Here is a 19,160-nt window from a genome sequence, read left to right as displayed (position 1 = left end):
CTATGGGTGGAGGGCTGGATGCCGCTGTTTCCGCCACTGCCTCATCCGGGCATGACAAGAAGGTTAGCAGCTGCTCATCCCCCTCTGGCTGGTCCTCCTGCTCCCCTTCTCCCATGGGAGGGGCCTCCGGCTTGGACCGGTGCGGGAAACCTTGGGGCGGCACCGGACTCGGTGCTGGTCTCTCCAGTTTATCCTCGGGGGATGCTGGAGGCCTGGATACTGTAGCTTCCAGCGCTGCTGGATGTCGGTGCAGGGATCAGGACCACTGCACCGAGTAGCTCGCCCTGGATGGGGCCCTTTGGCGCTGTTGATAGGCCCAAGGAGTCCAGAAGGGCCAATGACCTGGCGGCCCCCATTGGGGGTGCCACCCCATCTGAGGGTCCTTGCTGTCCAGGGCACGTTGCAAGTAACTGTAACGGCTGGAGTTGGCACTGGACTGTGGCGACACCGATCGCAAAGGCCATGGCGGTGCCAACAATCTGTGCTGGCGGGAGGTTGACGAGCGGCTCCTAACGGAATGGGAGCAAGACCAGCACTGATATTCCTGGGACTGGGATCAGCGCCGGCATTCTCGGGACCAGGATTGGCGTCTGCGGGAGTCCTCCAGCAAGGGCCATCTCGACCCCTCCCGGTGCCAGTCTCTAATCAGTGCTAGAGAGCGTTGTGCCTCTTCTGTTACTTCCTCGCGCCGAACGACTCCCGGTACTGCGACTTCCTTTGAGCCGCAGGTAACTGGGAGTCCGCAGACATGGAGCTTGACTGGGACCAGCTCCGGGAGCAACGCCAGGACGGTGTCCTCAAACAGCACACCATTGCTGGCTTACCCCTCAACGGAACCTGTGGCAAGGGTGCCGGAGGATTCTCCCTGTACAGGAGGGGGCTCGTCGCCGACAGTTCAATGAGGTCCTTTGCTGCCTCAAAGGTGCCAGGCGTGGAGGGCTGATCCATTAAGTCCTCGAGCCCATCGTCTGCACTGAGCTCACTTAGGCCTGGGCTCAGTGGGGCTTGTGGTGCTGCAGCCATCGGTGCTAGCGCCGGTACAGTGGCCTTCCCGCTCTTATCGGTGCTCGGGGCCTTGGAAGATGCCGGCCTCCTGTGCAGGGAATGTCCGCATCTTCCTTTTGGCCGTGCTGTGGGCCACACCGGGGAGGACGAGCGGTGCCGGGACCTAGTCTGGAGCTCTGGGGCCGACAGCTTTCGGTGTTTAGCCGGTGCCAGGTCTCCCAACGACTCCGCGGCACTATGCACCAAGGAAGCTGGAGCTAACGTCAAGCACTCCAGGCCTGGTGGCTGCAAGGTGGCTTCCATCAACAACTGCTTCAAATGAAAGTCTCTTTCTTTCTTTGTTCTCGGCTTGAACGCCTTGCAAATCTTACACCGGTCAAGTTTGATGTTCTTCCCTCAGGCAACATAGTCACGAGCCATGGAAGTCACTAACTAGCATAGGCTTGTGGCACAAGCCTTAAACCCGTAGGCCTGCGGCATGCTGGAAGCCTCCAAGCGCCTAATCACGTAAGTGTCCACAACAAAGGTATGCTAACTAACTTATAACAGCTATCTATGAGAAAGGCTAAGGGACTGCTCTCATACAAGAGAGAGAGGTTGTTCCAATGCAGCCACGGACGGTAAGAAGGAACTGGACGGGGTCGGGTGGCAGGGGTCTATGTGCATGGAGCAGTGGCGCCACTCAGGGGGCTCCGCTGGCCCGACGGGAGCTGCTAAGGGGAAAAGTTTCCGATGCTTGTGCATGCGTTGCGTGCACACCTAATGTGGAATGGACGTGAACAAGCACTCGAAGAAGAAACACTATTTCACTAGGAGGGTGATGAAGCACTGGAATGGGTTACCTAGGGAGGTGGTGGAATCTCCATCCTTAGAGGTTTTTAAGGCCCAGCTTGACAAAGCCTTGGCTGGAATGATTTAGTTGGTGTTGGTCCTGCTTTGGGTAGGGGATTGGACTAGATGACCTCCTGAGGTCTCTTCCAACCCTAATATTCTATGATTCTGTGATTATAAGAGCTGTCTCAAGCGGGACAATTTGACATGACAATTTGGTGAGACTTTCAAAACTAATTTGTAGCTTTGCACACAGGAACATAGACTAGAAGAGACTTCCTGGGTCACCAAGTCCAGTCCCTCATGATCAGAGGTAACCCCTTCATATAAGTTTATGAATGGGATTATCAAACTCCTCCTTAAAACCAGTTAAGTGCTTTGCCCCCCACTACTCCTTTTGAAAGGCTATTCCAGAATCACACTCCTCTGATGGTTAGAAACCTTCTAATTACCAGCCTAAATGTATTCATGACCAGTATATACCCATTATTTCTTGTACCAAATTGGCCATTGTCTCAAACAGGTCTTCTCCCACCTTGCTGTTTATGCTCTATAAATACATCAGGGTGTAATCAGATTTGGAGCAAGAAGTGCCATGCAAATTTGAAGCATAGGAGACAGGCTTTGTCCCAGGACAGTGATTTGACCAGCTACAGATGAAGCGTCTGTGTCACCAATACAGACAAAGTTGTGAGGTGACAGATTCATCAGTTTGCATGAGATGAAACTGAGGCTGGGATTCAGGGATCTGTACTAGTAAACACTGTTAGAACTGAAAGAAAAGGAGTACTTGTGGCACCTTAGAGACTAACCAGTTTATCTGAGCATAAATTGGTCTCTAAGGTGCCACAAGTACTCCTTTTCTTTTTGCGAATACAGACTAATACGGCTGCTACTCTGAAAACTGTTAGAACTGGAGTTACTGGAGAGTTTGAAAAGTCGACAGTAAAAATCAAGGTTAGAAGAGGTATGGCTGAAAGAATCAAGCAAGTCTGGCCAACAACCCAACACATCCACTTTTCCACAGTGGCAGCAGCTGTGAAAGGGCATTCACCTGACATTAGTGGTGGAAAAAGTTAGAAGCAATAGGAAGTTGTTGTACTTGCTCTGAAGATATATGCTGTCCACTAATGATGTGGTGGAACAGTTCTGGAGTTCTAAAGCTACAGAACTTTCAGTCATGAACTAACTAGAAGCCCAAATCTTGGTTCTGATTAGGATTTTTACTACTGAAATGCCAGAGTATATATTAACATCTAATTCTTACTTCACAAACACAAACTTTTAAAAAAAAAATCCTAAAAACTCTTGTACACATTTTGTTTCTCACATTGAGCGTCATGACAAGATCTTAGTAATGCAATTTCGTTAAAATATGGCACTAACTGAATTTTTTAAAAATAGCAACACATTTTTTGCTTCTACTGAAATTTTAAAGACTGTTTACAGGGTTTGGAGCAGTGGTTCTCAAACTGTGGGTCAGGACCCCAAAGTGGGTTGTGACCCTGTTTGAATGGGGTTGCCTGGGCTGCTTAGACTTGTCAGGGCCCAGGGCCGAAGCCCAAGTCCAAACCCCACCACCTGGGGCCAAAGCCTGAGGCTACAGCTTTGCCCTTCCAGAGAAGTGGGGCTCAGGCTTTGGATCCCCTCCACCCACCTACCCTGGGCAGCAGGGCTCGGGTGGGCTCGGGCTTCGATCCCCCCTCCTGCGGGTCATGTAGTAATTTTTGTTGTCAAAAGGGAGTCGCAATGCAATGAAGTTTGAGAACACCTGGTTTAGAGCAACATGTTTACATCAACTAAAAATTATCTCAATCGTTTACCTAATACAAATAATATTTAAGATTACTGTAACAATTAGAATTTTTTCTCTGTATATATCAATTTCAGTTTCCATTCCCTGTTTCTGTGGATCTCATACAAAAAAAGGGAAGAGAATTTAAAAATATATGAAAATGTAATTGTAAAAATGAAAAATTACCAGGATGACTCTATTTCAGATATTATTTCTGTCCCTATTTAGATTTTTTAAGAACAGAGTAGATTTCAAATATATTGCATCTAGTTTTCACCAAAGTTGTAAGAAATAGCTTTGGACATTCCCAATACCCAGACTGGAAGTATACCCCAAAGAATGGTTTCAGAGTCGCAGCCGTGTTAGTCTGTATCCGTAAAAAGAAAAGGAGTACTTCTGGCACCTTAGAAACTAAATTGCCACAAGTACTCCTTTTCTTTTTACCTCAAAGAATGGAAATTTATTACAACTTGTATTTATAAAATTCCCTCTTATTGTTTGTACAAAAAATAATCAAAATAATCTCACCTTGTTTGCCCACATTCACATGTTTTTGTCATAAAGGCAGGGCATGATGGGCAAGGACCTGGATGGCAGAGGCTTAAAAATGAAAACATTTTAATAAGTCACAAAAAATGTATGGTATCTTTATTTTTAAACTTGTTTCACTTGTCAGAGAAAAAGTTTCTACAGTCTGCAGCGTTACAAAAGGCTTCTAAATTTAAAACACAACAGTACATTATCAGAATATTTGTATATTAATATTTTTCCTAAAGTGTTTTACAAAGTTATATTTACACTAACAAAAAAACTTAGTGACAATTCAGGATCTACACCACTCACCCAAATCCCTGAGAGAATGGAAATAAGTTAAGGGCTAGGTCTCCAGTATTCTTTGCCACCTTCACATCAACTACAACACTGTTGATGATACACTCCTGGACTCTAGCAAAAGGCGTACCTACCTTTCAAATCTTCTCTTCTGTGACATCAACCCTCTAAACTTTTTAGACATTTGGCATACATTTTAATAACATTTTATTTCAGACTCCACAGTTGTTTTTAACTCTCACTAACATTTACCTTTGGGTCTGTGTGTAATGCCAACAGACCATAGGCAGGCGGGATTGAACCCGGAATCTCTGAAGTTTCGTGTATGAGCCTCTACTGCATGAGCTAAAAGCCAGATGGCTATAGCTAAAGCTGTAGCAGACTCATCAATCTCTAGCTGGGCTAGGTGCCACTAGACGGGGACAGAGTGCCACACCCAAGCAGGCCTGGGTAACGAGTACACTAAAATTGAAGTGAAGAGGTGATTTCAGACTGTGTAAAGATACTTAGTCTAGCTTTAATCTAACTCACTCATAACATGGCTAAAAATAGCAGTGAAACCATGGCAGCACAAGTTTCAGCATAGGCTGTACAAGCCCACCTGGGACCCTGGCTATATTCTTACATTCCTAGCATGCAATGAAGCTCTTGCCACCATGGCAGCACTGTTATTTTTAGCTGTGCTAGCTAAAGTTGTGTGGGTTACACACAAGCTGCAATCACACCTTTGATTGGAGTGTAGGCATACCCTTTGTGAAATCTGTTTTTAACTTGAAGGCTCTATCATTAAGCTCAAAGAACAGTAGCTGATTCTTTTAAATCCAGAAATCCAGGATTCTTTCCATACAGCTGTCCTGACTAGGGGCATCATTACACAATGCCAAGTTACTAAGGAGGTCAAAAAGCCATGCTGTGTCATTGTAGATTGTACGCTCGCTTTGACAGGGAACCTCTCATTCTGAAGTCCAAATGACCATAGCACTTTAAATCCTATAAGCAGGCATGAAAGAATTAGATTTGTATCTGTAAATTTCAGTAAATATTGACTTCACTGTACTCACACAAACTGATGAAAAAATATTTCCATCATAATAATGAAATTTACTGATAGACATTTACAGTAAAATAAATGCTGCTTGAGAACTTTGTTTGATTTAATATTTATTGTATATATGTTGACATATGATCTTGACAGTTTGTGTTTGAATTTCAACACCTACTGTCATTAAATAATTGTTGTTGACCCATCCCCCATTGTCCGACCCTCCTATAGTTTCCTGCATCAGTGAAAGTTTAAAGTAAAAAATAGAATGCTTTAAAACTCATAATTTTGCACAACCATGAAAATTTAAAATCAATACAAATTAAAAATGCTTAAAAACAAAAATCAAATTCAGCCAAGCCCACCTGTGTCTGTAGGGATTGAAACAGGGATCTCTGAATCTAAAAGTATGAATCTCTAGTGCTTGAAATACAGAACCAGGTGCAGACTCAAGCTACTAATTGTGATCTAGTCCCTAAAGGTCACTAAAGACTACACTTTGTCAGGGTGGGTTACAACATCGTCTTCTAAAGTTCTCTAGTATACTTGGTGCACTATGTTCTCCTAATCCCTCTGCCGTTGTGGAAATAATGCTAATGTTATAATTATAGCTTGTGTCCTCAGCAACACTGTGTCAACATTAACTTCCATGTTAACCATTATATGTCATCGGTAACAATGACAACCTTGAATAGTAACACTATGTCAATATCAACATTCAAGACAACTTTTATATTTAAAGTTTAAAAACATGTTGCAATCTTTAGCAGGCATTTTTCTAGTGTATTCAGAGAAAAGTATGACAAATTAAAGCATTAGATTGTAGGAAAAATTTTGTCACATGGCATATTTTAAAAAGTCAAAACTAACTTTGTTAGTTGTTTGTTTTATAACAATGCAACGTTAGAATTAGAAATTAAAATCACAAAAGTAAGGAAATGCAAAAAAGCTCAATGTCTCAGTGACATTAACTGATCTCCAGTGCACATATATGTTTTTGATTAGCCATTAGACTCTTAAACACTCACCCTTAACTGGAACCCACTTAGACTGACAATTCCTCATGTACTGAGGTTGCTGCTCTCCAGGGGAGGAGAAACTCTTGGGAGACTAAAAAAGGCCATGGTCATAGGAGATATGGGAATATATTGGGTATAAGGTGACTGAGAAAACAGTTGGGAAACTTGCCTGCCTGTGAGAAGTCTGTGGACATCACAAGAAACCTAGATGGACTTCTGATGATTGTTGTGGAGAATCATAGAATATCAGGGTTGGAAGGGACCTCAGGAGGTCATCTAGTCCAACCCCCTGCTCAAAAGCAGGACCCATCCCCAATTAAATCATCAGAAGTCTGTGGTCATGTTACTTGAGAAATCCTGGAAGCTAAATTTAGACTACTAGGAAGAAGGTTTACATACAAGGCCTCCATGGAAGCCTTCTCTGAAATGCTTTCAAGTCCATGCCTGGTCCAACTAGGCACAGAGAACTTCAGTGTAAAGAGGACAAGTTTAAGTTTACTAGGCACTTGGGAAGATTTTTTGGAAGGGGAAGCTTGTAGAGAAGGAATGGGGGCGCCACTTTAATTAAAATGAAACCAGACTGCAAGCACGTAAAATAGGATACTGGAGAAGCGTTTAAACTATGAGGTGGGGGAAAGCTAACAGGAGTTAAGGAGCACATCGATGGACAGGGACACAGTACAACTGCATCTGTATATCCAGTAAAGAATAGGAAGCAAAATTACAATTGAACTAGAGGATAAGAACAGGACAAGAACACATGAAATTTCAGTAAAATCATCAAGCTGTCAGATTAGGCAGTTAAAACAGATGCTTGGTAAAAAATAAAAATGACAGATTAATTTCTCTACATGAACATGACTCTAAAGCAAAAATTAAAAGAACAAGAATATCTTTCGCTGGCACTGTGGAAATATGGTGGAATGTCAAAAATCAGTTGGATACCATAATACCTGGTTACAACACAGTAAAAGACAGACTAGGCCAAATAAATGAGGGAGCAATATCTAAATATTAGGAAAACCTTTTTCACAAGGAAGGTGGTGAAGCACTGGAATGGGTTACCTAGGAAGGTGGTAGAATCTCCTTCCTTAGAGGTTTTAAAGGTCAATCTTGAAAAAGCCCTGCCTGGGATGATTTAGTTGGGGATTGGTCCTGCTTTGAGCAAGGGGTTGCACTAGAAGACCTTCTGGGGTCCCTTCTAACCCTGATATTCTATGATTCTAAAGGATTCCCTAGAATGTTACCTCTGTTCTTGGGGAACCAGGGCATAGCACCCAGCCTGTCTGAGTCATGAAAGACACCCCCCCCCCCAGCCTCTGCTTGAACCAAATCTGCATCAGAAGAAAGACTTACAAAAAGCAATGAAAAGGCAGTAGGAGACACACCTAAATCCCTGGGACAAGGATGACAGGATTAAGGAAACTCCCCTAGCCTCATTTGCATCGAAGATGGGACAAGGAGGCATCTCCAGTAGCATACAGAATGGAGAACAGAGATTGCAAGCCAAGAATCCCATGGAATTCTGGGACCAGAAAAGCAGGGAAGCATTGCATGATGGGCAATCTCTGCTCCAGATATTAATGAACCCACACCTACACACACCCAGCTCAGTAGTTATCAGACCAATTCTAGTAATAAATCCTTTACTGGTATCCAAAATAGTGAAGCTCCCTAATTGCATTGTGAGCTCCCTCCAAGGAACGCCGCCCAAAGCCAGGAATGATCAGCTCCCATGGTATGGCCTGAACACAACAACTTTGGTATACTCCCTTGTTTACACATAAACATATCTAGTATTCTCCCTTGAACCATTGTTTCTTCTCTACAAAAACCACATTATAGTAGAAAACCTTCCCTTGCTTCCCAGGTCACTCTCAGCAGCGAGATACCTTCCAGGACGAACTCCTGTGGAAATTGTGGGGACAGTGTTCAGAACGAGGAGTAATGGTCTCAAGTTGCAGTGGGGGAGGTTTAGATTGGATATTAGGAAAAACTTTTTCACTAAGAGGGTGGTGAAACACTGGAATGCGTTACCTAGGGAGGTGGTAGAATCTCCTTCCTTAGAGGTTTTTAAGGTCAGGCTTGACAAAGCCCTGGCTGGGATGATTTAACTGGGAATTGGTCCTGCTTTGAGCAGGGGGTTGGACTAGATGACCTTCTGGGGTCCCTTCCAACCCTGATATTCTATGATTCTATGATATGATTCTATGAATAGGGGCTCCCTGCAGCTGTTGGCTCTCCCCAAGGCACAGAACCCCAGAGGACAGTATGACCGTGAAACAATCCATCAGTCTCCCCTGCCTCTGTGCTTACTCACCATTTTGGGGCTCCTGTGGGTTATGTGCACTCGCTTTCGGACAGGCAATTTCTGCTATTGTGCTTGTCTTTAAGTACGGCCGAATCATTGATCTGTCTGGTGTGAACAATGCTGCCTCTGTTAAGTGTTGCATTTTGGCTTTACAGATGCAACCTTGAGATCCCAGCTGTCTTTGTTATCAACAGCCAAAAGACTCCAAAGAATCAGGAAGCATATTCAAAAAACCAAAGAGGACATGCTGCATGAAGTGATGCAGCAGTCCATTAACGAAAATCAAAAAGTGCAGGGGTGGCAGGAGAGCGAAAGGAAGATCTGCCAGCAGAATGAGGATCGCCAGCATCAAATCACGGAGCAGCTGATAAGCATAACTGAACACCAAGCGGACTCAATACAGGCGCTCATAGCAATGCAGGTGGAGCACTTCCACGCCCCCCCCACCCCCCATGCAGCCCTTGTCCCAAAACTCTTTCCCTTGTGCTGCTATGTCACCGCCAACCCACTTTCCCCAACGTCCGGGTTCTTATCATCACCAGCTGCTTTCAACACCTGTGGCTTCACCACCCAACCCTGCAAACTACGACCCTTACCCACTGCCACTCAACCCCCGTTACTATGCATTTTAGCCAGCCTGAAGTGTAGCACTCATTGCGCGGCACTCCAGACAGAAAGACTCATTATTATAACAGAACATATGCAAATCTGTGATGTCCCATTCCCCACCGCACCCCCTTCCCTCATCCCACACAGCACAGATGTGTCATGCCCTTTCTGTTTCCCAAGAAGTTTTGTTTCTTTTCAATAAATGAATTTTCTGGCTTTGAAAACATTCTTTATTATTGCATTAAGTAAAAGATACCGTAACCCATTAAAGCAACAGGCACTGCAAGTCAGTGCATCATACGTAGCAAACACAGATTCCTACTAACATTGGAACCACTGCACTTCACTCTTGTGCAGGGCACCAAACGTTAGTGGTGGCTTTCAGCCTCAAATGGCTCCCTCAGGCATCCCTAATCCTTGCAGCCCTGCGCTGAGCCCCTCTAATAGCCCTGCTCTCTGTTCAAATTCAGCCTCCAGGTGTTGAACCTCCAAGTTCCATGCTGAGTGAATCTTTCACCCATCCCTTCACAAATGTTATGGAGGGTACAGCAGGCGGATATAACCGTGGGGATGTTGGCATCGGCCAGGTCCAGCTTCCCATACAGACAGCGCCAAGGGCCCTTTAAACGGCCAAAAGCACACTCCACAGTCATTCTGCACCGACTCAGCCTGTTGTTGAACTGCTCCTTGCTGCTTTCAGGGCTCCCTGTGTAGGGTTTCATGAGCCACAGCATTAAAGGGTAAGCGGGGTCTCCAAGGATCACAATGGGCATTTCAACTTCCCCTACAGTGATCTTTTCTGGGAAGAAAGTCCTGGCTTGCAGCTTCCTGAACAGGCCTGTGTTCCAAAAGATGCGTGCGTCATGCACCTTTCTGGACCAGCATGCGTTAATGTCAATGAAACGCCCACGGTGATCCAGAAGCGCTTGGAGAACCATGGAGAAATACCCCTTCCGATTAACTTGCTTGGAGGCTAGGTGGGCTGGTGCCAGAATTGGAATGTGTGTGCCATCTATCACCCCTCCGCAGTTAGGGAAAGCCATTTGTGCAAAGCCATCCACAATGTCATGCACTTACCCAGAGTCACGGTTCTTCTGAGCAGGATGTGATTAATGGCCCTGCAAACTTGCATCAACACAATTCCAACGGTTGACTTTCCCACTCCAAACTGGTTAGCGACCGATAGGTAGCTGTCTGAAGTTGCCAGCTTCCAGGCTGCAATAGCCACCCGCTTCTCCACCGGTAGGGCAGCTCTCAATCTCTTGTCCTTGCGCCACAGGGTGGGGGTGAGCTCATCACACAGTCCCCTGAAAGTGGCTTTTCTCATCCGAAAGTACTGCAGCCACTGCTCATCCTCCCAGACTTGCATGACAATGTGATCACCACTCAGTGTTTGTTTCCCAAGCCCAAAAGCGGTGAGCATGTCCGTGAATGCCACAAGCAATCTCATGTCGTATGCATTATGTGAGTCAACATCATCCTCGGACTCCTCACTGCTAGTTCGTAGCTTAAGGAGTAACTTGACTGCAATTCGTGACGTGCTGGCAAGACCCATCAGCATATTCCTCAGTAGTTCGGGATCCATTCCCACAGACCAAAAGGAAAGACAGAGCACGCAGTACAAAAAACGTTGAAAGATGGCGCCAAGTGTGGATGGAAACACAGGGATTGCTGGGATGCGAACTGATGCAACACATTGGGACAGGACCGAGAATGCCACACATCCTCACATCCCCTTCCCACTAGCCACAGTGCCAGAATGGAAAGAGGTGCTCTTTGGGACAGCTGCCCACAATGCACAGCTCCCAATGCCACTGCAAGTGCTGCAAATGTCGCCATGTCAGTGCACTTGCAGCTGTCAGTGTGGACATACTGCAACGCTTTCCCTTCTGCGGTCTCTGAGGGTTGGTTTAAACTCACAGCGCTCTACATCTGCAAGTGTAGCCATGCCCTTAGGAACATGATTTGGATGGAGCTGGTGAAGTTGGGGGAGGATATGGGAAAATATGATAGTCAGCCCCTCAGCATTCTAATTTATGCTTAGTCTCAGATCATGCAGAGAACAGAGTTAATGCAGGGAGCCCTACTTGGCCCACTGCCCCAGTACAGAGTGCGTCCCCCACGCCCACTCCCTGTTAAAACCAAATCCCTGCCCTCTCTTCTGAGTGGAGGCTCTTGAGAGAGTCGGCCGATCAGTAGGTGTGCCTGGTTCCCCTGGGCCTCCCCAGCTGATCGCAAGACTTCAGTGTGATGTATGGGGGAGACCCACTGTGAAGGCTACAGTGGGAAAACCCAGGGATATTAGCCCAACTGCTAGTGGACACTGGAGCATCAGTAAACATTCTAAGTCCCCAGTGGCTCTCCAGAGGGAGATCCACCGCTAAACAGGTTCAGCTCAGCGGGTTTGGGGGAGAAATCCAGGAAGCTCTGGTCTGGCAGGATGTTCCCTTGCAAATTGACAGACTACAGGGGCAAGTAGAATGCTGGGCTCATGAGAGAAACGAGAAGGGAATCCTAAAATGTACCTTTCCTCTGAACATTTCAGCTAACTGTGGATCTAGCTAATGGTGTGTTATGGAGGTTAGAATGGGGGCCTGCAGAGATCTCTGCTGTGCATCGTTGTGCTACTATAAAGGCACCCACAGCGACCCTAACGTCCATTAGTGATTAGTGGGTACAAGAATTTCCTACGGTATGGACTAAAAATAAGGCAGAGTGTGCAAAAATAGATGTTGAAGTTTTGATTGAGGGAAAAGATCCCCCTCCTCAAAGGCAATATAAGTACCCAGCTGCAGCAGAGGAAGGCATTACAAATACTAAAGACAGTCTCTTGGAACAAGGGGTGCTCGTGCCTAAGCAAAGTATCTGCAATTCACCAGTATGGCCAGTTCTTAAGGCGGACGGGGTCACTTATGGAATGACAATAGACTTCCGTACATTAAATGCAGTCACCCCTGCAGCAGCTCTTGTAGTAGCTAAATACAATGAAATCATAGCAGCAGTAGCAGCTGACTCAAAATGGTTCTCTGTGATCAATTTGGCTAATGCTTTCATGGCTATACCCCTCCATCCTTCATATTGGTATAACTTTGCTTTTACCTATAGGGGACAGCAATATGCCTTCAGCTGGACTCCCCAAGGTTTCCATTCTTCCCCTAGTATTTGTCATGCCCATGTCACTAAAAAGTGGAACCATTTGTGCCCTGACCACCACTCACGCGTAATTTCATATGTGGATGACATTTTAATACACACGCCCCACTTCGAAAATGATCAAGGAAATCACCAGGGAGGTGTTGACTATAATGTAGGAAACTGGATTGAAGGTAAATAGAGAAAAGGCTTAGTCAGTATAGCAACAAGTGAAATACTTGGGGGTGTGTCTTGGGGAGGATGGCCGGACTCCCGATCAACAAAGGATAGAAATGATAGGAAAGCTACCTGCTCCCACTGACGCGCACTCCCTACGAGCTCTCTTGAACTTTTAATTTTTCCACAGAGTTCACTGAAATGTTCTCTTACAAAGCCAAACCTCTGTATCAATTATTTTAAAAAAAAACAACAGGATTTGGGAATGGGGGCCAAACCAACAGGATACCCTGGCCACCTTGAAATAAGGTTTGGCTAGTGCTCCTACCCTGGCTTAACCTGACTCTGCCCTGCCCTTTGTGATTCAACTGGCCTCCTCAGAAACAAGTGTCGGAGCTACTCTCAACCAAAGGCAATGCAAAGAGCTCAGAGTTATTGCATATGCCTCCAGGCTCCTTGATCAAACAAAGCCAGGCTTTACCCCCTGTGAAAAGGAGTGTCTTGAATTGATCTGGAGCCTCATGCATTGGGAATTTATTCTTGGACAGTCAAGGTCATTGTTCAGATAGTGCAGTCCCCTCTCAACTACATCATATCGGGGAAAATAGAGGATGGCCAGGTCTCTAACCCACGCATTGCTCAATGGACCCTCACCTTAGTAAACCAAGGAGTCGAGTTTAAAAAAAGATCAAGGCATTTCACCAGCCCCAGGTGGGCTAATTATAGAAGGAAACACCAGTCAAGGGAGGCATGAAGCTTGCAGATGCTAAACAGAAGGAGGTTGCAATTTGGTTTACAGATGGCTCAAGTTTCTACCATACGGGTCATCCCTGAAGAGGGTATGGAGCCATCTGTGTAAATGATGGAGAGATGCTCCAAGGACGAGTTCACCCCCATTCTGCCCAAGCAGCCCAGGTGGAGGCAGTTAGAGCTGTCCTAGCTTATGAAACCTGGGACACTTCTGTTACTATTTACACTGACTGGATAGCCAGAGTAATCACTGCGTGGCTCCCCCTTTGATTGAAGAGAGAAATGATAGCCACAGATGGGCGCTCCATTTCTCATTCAGACAAATGGAGACATAGCAAATCTGATCAAGGAAAGAACTGGGGACACCTTGCTGACGCACACAAAGGGGCATCAGAAAAATCACTCAGAAGAAGCACACTGGACCAATAGAGCTGATGTCTTAGCCAAAGCTGCTGCTACTCGTAACCACACTAGAGACACAGACCAGGTAGAACAAATAGAGGCAGTAACTACCTGGGGAAAAAAATTAGGCAAAGGAATAGATACCTTGGACTTAAGTACCCTTCAGGATGGTGATACAGAAATCCTGTCCTTAGCCAAGACAGTTAAAGATCCCACAGGAAAATACAGGATTGAGCAGGTTGGAGATGTCCGGTGGGCAGTGGGTGCAGGTGGTCAAAGGCACTGGATAGTCCCCAGCCAGGTACGGGGGAACTTGATTCTGTTTGTGCAAGAGCAAGGGCATAAAGGAAAACAGGATACTTTAAATAAGGTTAAAGATACAGGGTGGGAGGCAGGCATGAAAGCCAATATAAATCAGTGGTGTGATAACTGTCTGCAGTGCACCATGGTTAATGCTAATCGCCAGGTTTGAAAAAATGCATTGGGGAAGCAAAGAATAGAGGGTCCCTGGTCCCAGATTCAGATAGATTACATAGGCCCTTTACCCACCACCAGTAGAGGGAATAAATACTGCCTAGTAATAGTAGATTTCTTCTCTAAATGGGTGGAAGCCATCCCTACTAAAACCAACACTGCCTCAGTCACTGCTAAGCAGCTCTTTAACACAGTTTTCTCAAGAGTAGGAATTCCCAGAGTAATTGATTCAGATTTGGGATTTCATTTTGTGGGAGATGTTATGTAAGAGCTATGTAAGGGTTTAGGCATTAAGCAACATTTCCACATAGCTGGACACCCTGAGTCCTCCGGACAAGTTGAACAAACCAATCACCCACTAAGGGAAACTTTAAAAAAACCAAAACCCCAAATAAAGAGCTCAGGGAGGGACTGGGATGAAAAACTAGCAATCATCTTAATGGCTAAGAGGCTCTAAGGCGATACATGGGTACACTCCCTTTGAAGTTGTGACTGGAAGGCAAATGCGCATACCTGAAAGTTGGTGGATTGGGAGTGGCAACAGATGAATGGGTACAAACCTTAGTAGAGGTGAGAGCTGCATTACACAAGTGAGTGTCAGCACAGCTAGACATAATACAGCAAAATATGGACAAAAATTAGGCTGGGGAAAACCTCCATTAATATGGGAATTAAGCCAACCAGTAATGTACAGGAAGTTTTCAGCAAAGGAGCACTCTTTGACACACACCTGGGATGGCCCCTGCCTTACTGTGAATCTGGCCAGCCCCAGGGTTTATCAGGTAGAAATCCTGAATGGAAAAAATGGGAAACCATGGCAGAAATGGTTTCATTCCACAGCTCAAAGAGCAGAAGGGTAAACCACTTGACCCTCAAGGATTATTATAACCATCTTCTCCATCTTGTTAGCCTCCCTTCTTGGTTAGCAAGAAGGAATGGCTTGGGGCTGTTGGAAAATACGCGTCGGGTGGGTTTGTCAGTGCCTACCCCGATGTTGAGGCAGGAAAAGGCCAGAGAAGTCCTCGACTTATTATGGCCACCCTCACGTAGGTCACTGCTTCATATTCACCCTGCAATATTGGTTCAGACTCTCCCAGTATATACCAGAGGAGCGTGGGAGTTTGTTCTCTCTTCTCTTTCCCCGCACAGGTCCCAAACACGAGCCATGACATCCCACCTTTGCACCAGAACTCTGCTGTTCATAAGTGTCTAGAGTCCGATGCTGTCCAGGCTCTATGCTGAACCTGTGATCCCTCTGAACTCTGGAGGTGCTTGCCAGCTGGAGCCCAGGAAGTAAAATTGCTGTGCCACATGCATGGATTCTATAGGAATGGAAGCAACCCCCTACACTGTTAGCAGCTCCTCGGGTTGCCCCTGGAAAAGTGTTGCCAATTGTATGCAGAGTGCCACCAGGGAGTCACTCAAGTTTTGTTATGAAACTAAGACCACACCAGACTCTGTCCCATTCTTCTGTAAGCCACTGTGGTCTCGAAAGGGACATACACCATCAAACGCAACCAGTAACAGCTTCCCAAGTGGCAGGATAGTCCTGGTCTCCTCTGCTGTTTGGGGAGCAACCACGCCCCATGTGTCATTGTTGTCATCAGAACCCAGACACCTCTGTTACCCAGAGATGAACTGCAGCGGTCTCTGATCTTGCCAGCAGGCAAGAATATTATCACATAGTTCCTCATAAACTGGGAACCGCTGAACTGAACTTTAGCTGGACATGACTTGATTCAGCCAGGTCCCCCAGACTGGGTAGTTCCATTAAAGGGCACACGTTGTGATAAGCTCATGCCAACAATTTGGTTTAAATTCTATGGGCACACTGCCATTTCAGAGGGATTCCATGAGCCTGGATTGTACAGAATGGAATTGGGCCAACAACAAAAAAACATTTTAAATTTTGACCCTCTGATCACAAACCTCGCTCCCCTCTGACGTTTAAGAGCCCCAATTTCAGGACCCCTGTGTTAAAACTGGATCAACAAGACCATTTGGTTCTTCAACCTCACACTTCTCTAAAGGAGGTTCAAATCCACTTAAAAGGCATGAATCTCTCTCACATAGCACCTGTATGCACTCCCTTGATTGGAACTAGCCATAAGGGTTGGGATGAATGGGTAAAAATATGGCACGGGGCTGACCATGTAAATAGAGTAAAAAGGAAATTAAGTGACTGGATTGCACTTGTAGGAAAAGGAATCTCTTTAGTTGACGCCGCAAACATAGACGTTCTGGCTAATAAAATATCTGATGCCACCGAAAATGTAGGAAAGATGGGAACCCCATTAATAGCATCTTTGAAACAATTCAGTGAGGAACAGCAATTAAGAAGTGAGGTATTTCCTGGGTGGGAAAGACTCATAGAAAAAGATGAAGAGTTAATGATGTCTGGTGTACAGTCCCTCCAGAATAATGTCACATTGACCTCAGCGTGTGAGCAAGCTCAGGCTCTTACCCAGAATATAATCATAGGAATGATTTGGCAAGCCAGAGCAGGACAAATTTCCATGGAGGCAATCAACTTGATTCGGCCTCATGTAACGGAGGAAGAATTAGTCCTCTGGCCCTGGTGGAGACTAGTTAATGCTTTGTACAATTACCACCAGCAAAGCTTTCAGTTATTCTTGATAACCGTGGCAGGTACAAGGAAATTAGAGTAATCCACCCAGTAGTCCCACTGGGATTACAGGTTAATCAGGGGTAGGCAAACTAAGGCCCGTGGGCCGGATCCAGCCTGCCAGTCATTTTAAGCCGGCCCTTGAGCTCCTGCTGGGGGGCAGGGTCTGGAGCTTGTCCCACTCTGGCGCTCCAACCAGGGAGCAGGGTTGGGGGATTGTTCCACGCGGCTCCTGGAAGCAGCCACATGGTCCTGCTCTGGCATTCTGGCCAGGGCACAGGGTCGGGGGTTGCTTCACAAGGTTCCTGGAAGCAGCCACATGTCCTCCCTCTGGCTCCTACGTGCTCCAATGGCTCCACTCCAAAGGCCCCCTCCAGCTGCAGGGGCAGTGCGCCAAGCTGCCTGGCCAAGCCTCTGCATAGGAGCCGGAGAAGGGACATACCACTGCTTACGGGAGCCACTTGAGGGAAGTGCCACCCAGATCCTGCACCCTTGAGCCTTTCCACATGCTCCAACCCCCTGCCCCAGCCCTGATCCCCTCCCACCCTCCACACCTCTCGATCCCAGCTCAGAGCATGCTCCTGCACCCCTCATCCCCAGCCCCACCCCAGAGCCCACACCCCCAGCCAAAGCCTGTACCCCTTCCCACATCCCAAACCCCTGCTCCAGCCCCGATCCCCGTCCTGCCCTCCAAACACCTCAGTCCCAGCCCAGAGCACCTTCCTACACCCCAAGCTCCTCATCCTCAGCCCCACCCCAGAGCCCTCACCCCCAGCCCGAGCCCTCACCCCTCACCTCACATCCCACTCCCCCGCCCCAACCTGGAGCTCCCTCCCACACTGTGAACTTCTCATTTCTGGCCCCACCCCTGAGCCCGCACCCCCAACCCCAATTTTGTGAGCATTCATGGCCCGCCATACAATTTCTATTCCCAGATGTGGCCCTTGGGCCAAAACATTTGCCCACCCCTGGATTAATGATAACTCAGTAATGTACTCCAGAGATCCTAACACTTGGGCCTGGAAGAAAGATAATCTGTGGAACACAGTAAATGTAAGGGGGTGTAGGAGAAACGAAGGTTTGGGCTATATCTGAGAAGACCAAGCATTAGAGGAACATGATGAATGCCTCTTCCCACAACCTGGGAAAAAGTCTCACCGTTCCTTTGATGTTATCCAGGAAGAGGGGTTATTTTATTATCTGTGATGGTAAAGCGTGTGTGTGTGTGTAAGAAAGATGTAATATTGCATTGATTAATGGACATTGGATTCAACGTACAGTACCTTATTAATCATGGTTTCTGTAATGTAACCACTATTGTTAGTTGTGATATTAAGTTTACTGTGCCTATATGGAATTTACAACATTTGAAAGCTTATCCTGAGCTCTACAAGGAGGTTTCCCCCATTTCCCAGGGAATGGGTCTCACTGCCATTGAGGAACTATTAACTCATCCCTCCTTACAAACTGAGCTGCAGAAGCTTAGAACTTTGGGGGAGAATGGCAAACTCAAGATTCAACACCACAACCAGAAGATCTCTAGGCTAGCAGTTACAGTTAGAAACACAGGCCATCACTCCTGGTGGGAGACTTTTCTTGGGTGGAGCCCTAGTGCAACAGGTCTTTTGAATATCATGCTTCACCCCATTGTGGTGATGATCGGTTTCCAAATTATACTAGCAATTGGTCTGGTTCTACTGGTTTGCTGGATCCAGCGACTGCAATGGATTGAAGATCAGACCCGGTACCACAGAGTAAGGATATGACAGGGATACTCGTTCAGCGCAAGCACCTCATCAACGGGGAGACTTGTTACCTAGAAGCTCTGTGTTCTTGGGGAACCAAGGCACAGTATGCAGCCTGTCTGACTCATGAAAGACCGCCCCCCACCCCACCCCCAGCCTCTGCTTGAACCAAATCTGCATCAGAAGAAAGATTTACAAAAAGCAATGAAAAGGCAGTGGGAGACGCACCTAAATCCCTGGAATAAGGATGATAGGATTAAGAAACTCCCCGAGTCTCATTTGCAAGGAAGCATCTCCAGTAGCATACAGAATGGAGAACAGAGATTCCAAGGCAAGAACCCATGGAACTCTGGGACCAGAAAAGCAGGGAAGCATTGCATGATGGGCAATCTCTGCTCCAGATATTAATGA

General features: G+C 46.4%; 1 protein-coding gene across 4 annotated transcripts in view; it reads right to left on the bottom strand.

The window, feature by feature from the left end:
• The window catches only part of NFX1 (nuclear transcription factor, X-box binding 1), a 238,250-nt gene that overhangs the window by 161,579 nt on the left and 57,511 nt on the right, over positions 1 to 19,160 (bottom strand). For 3 of the 4 annotated variants that reach the window (XR_012157390.2, XM_073332429.2, XM_073332431.2), the window contains exon 6: positions 4,160 to 4,231. The exons of the other annotated variant lie outside the window; for it this stretch is intronic. Coding sequence is in view for 2 of the 3 variants with exons in the window: in XM_073332429.2 (XP_073188530.1) it covers positions 4,160 to 4,231 (72 nt within the window). In the remaining variant the exon portion in view is untranslated. The remainder of the gene's footprint in view (positions 1 to 4,159; positions 4,232 to 19,160) is intronic. 4 annotated transcript variants of the gene reach the window in all.

This window comes from Lepidochelys kempii, chromosome 2, assembly GCF_965140285.1.
Source record: "Lepidochelys kempii isolate rLepKem1 chromosome 2, rLepKem1.hap1, whole genome shotgun sequence".
In the NCBI taxonomy this organism is placed as follows: Eukaryota; Metazoa; Chordata; order Testudines; family Cheloniidae; genus Lepidochelys; species Lepidochelys kempii.
This window is presented reverse-complemented; position numbering and strand designations above follow the sequence as displayed.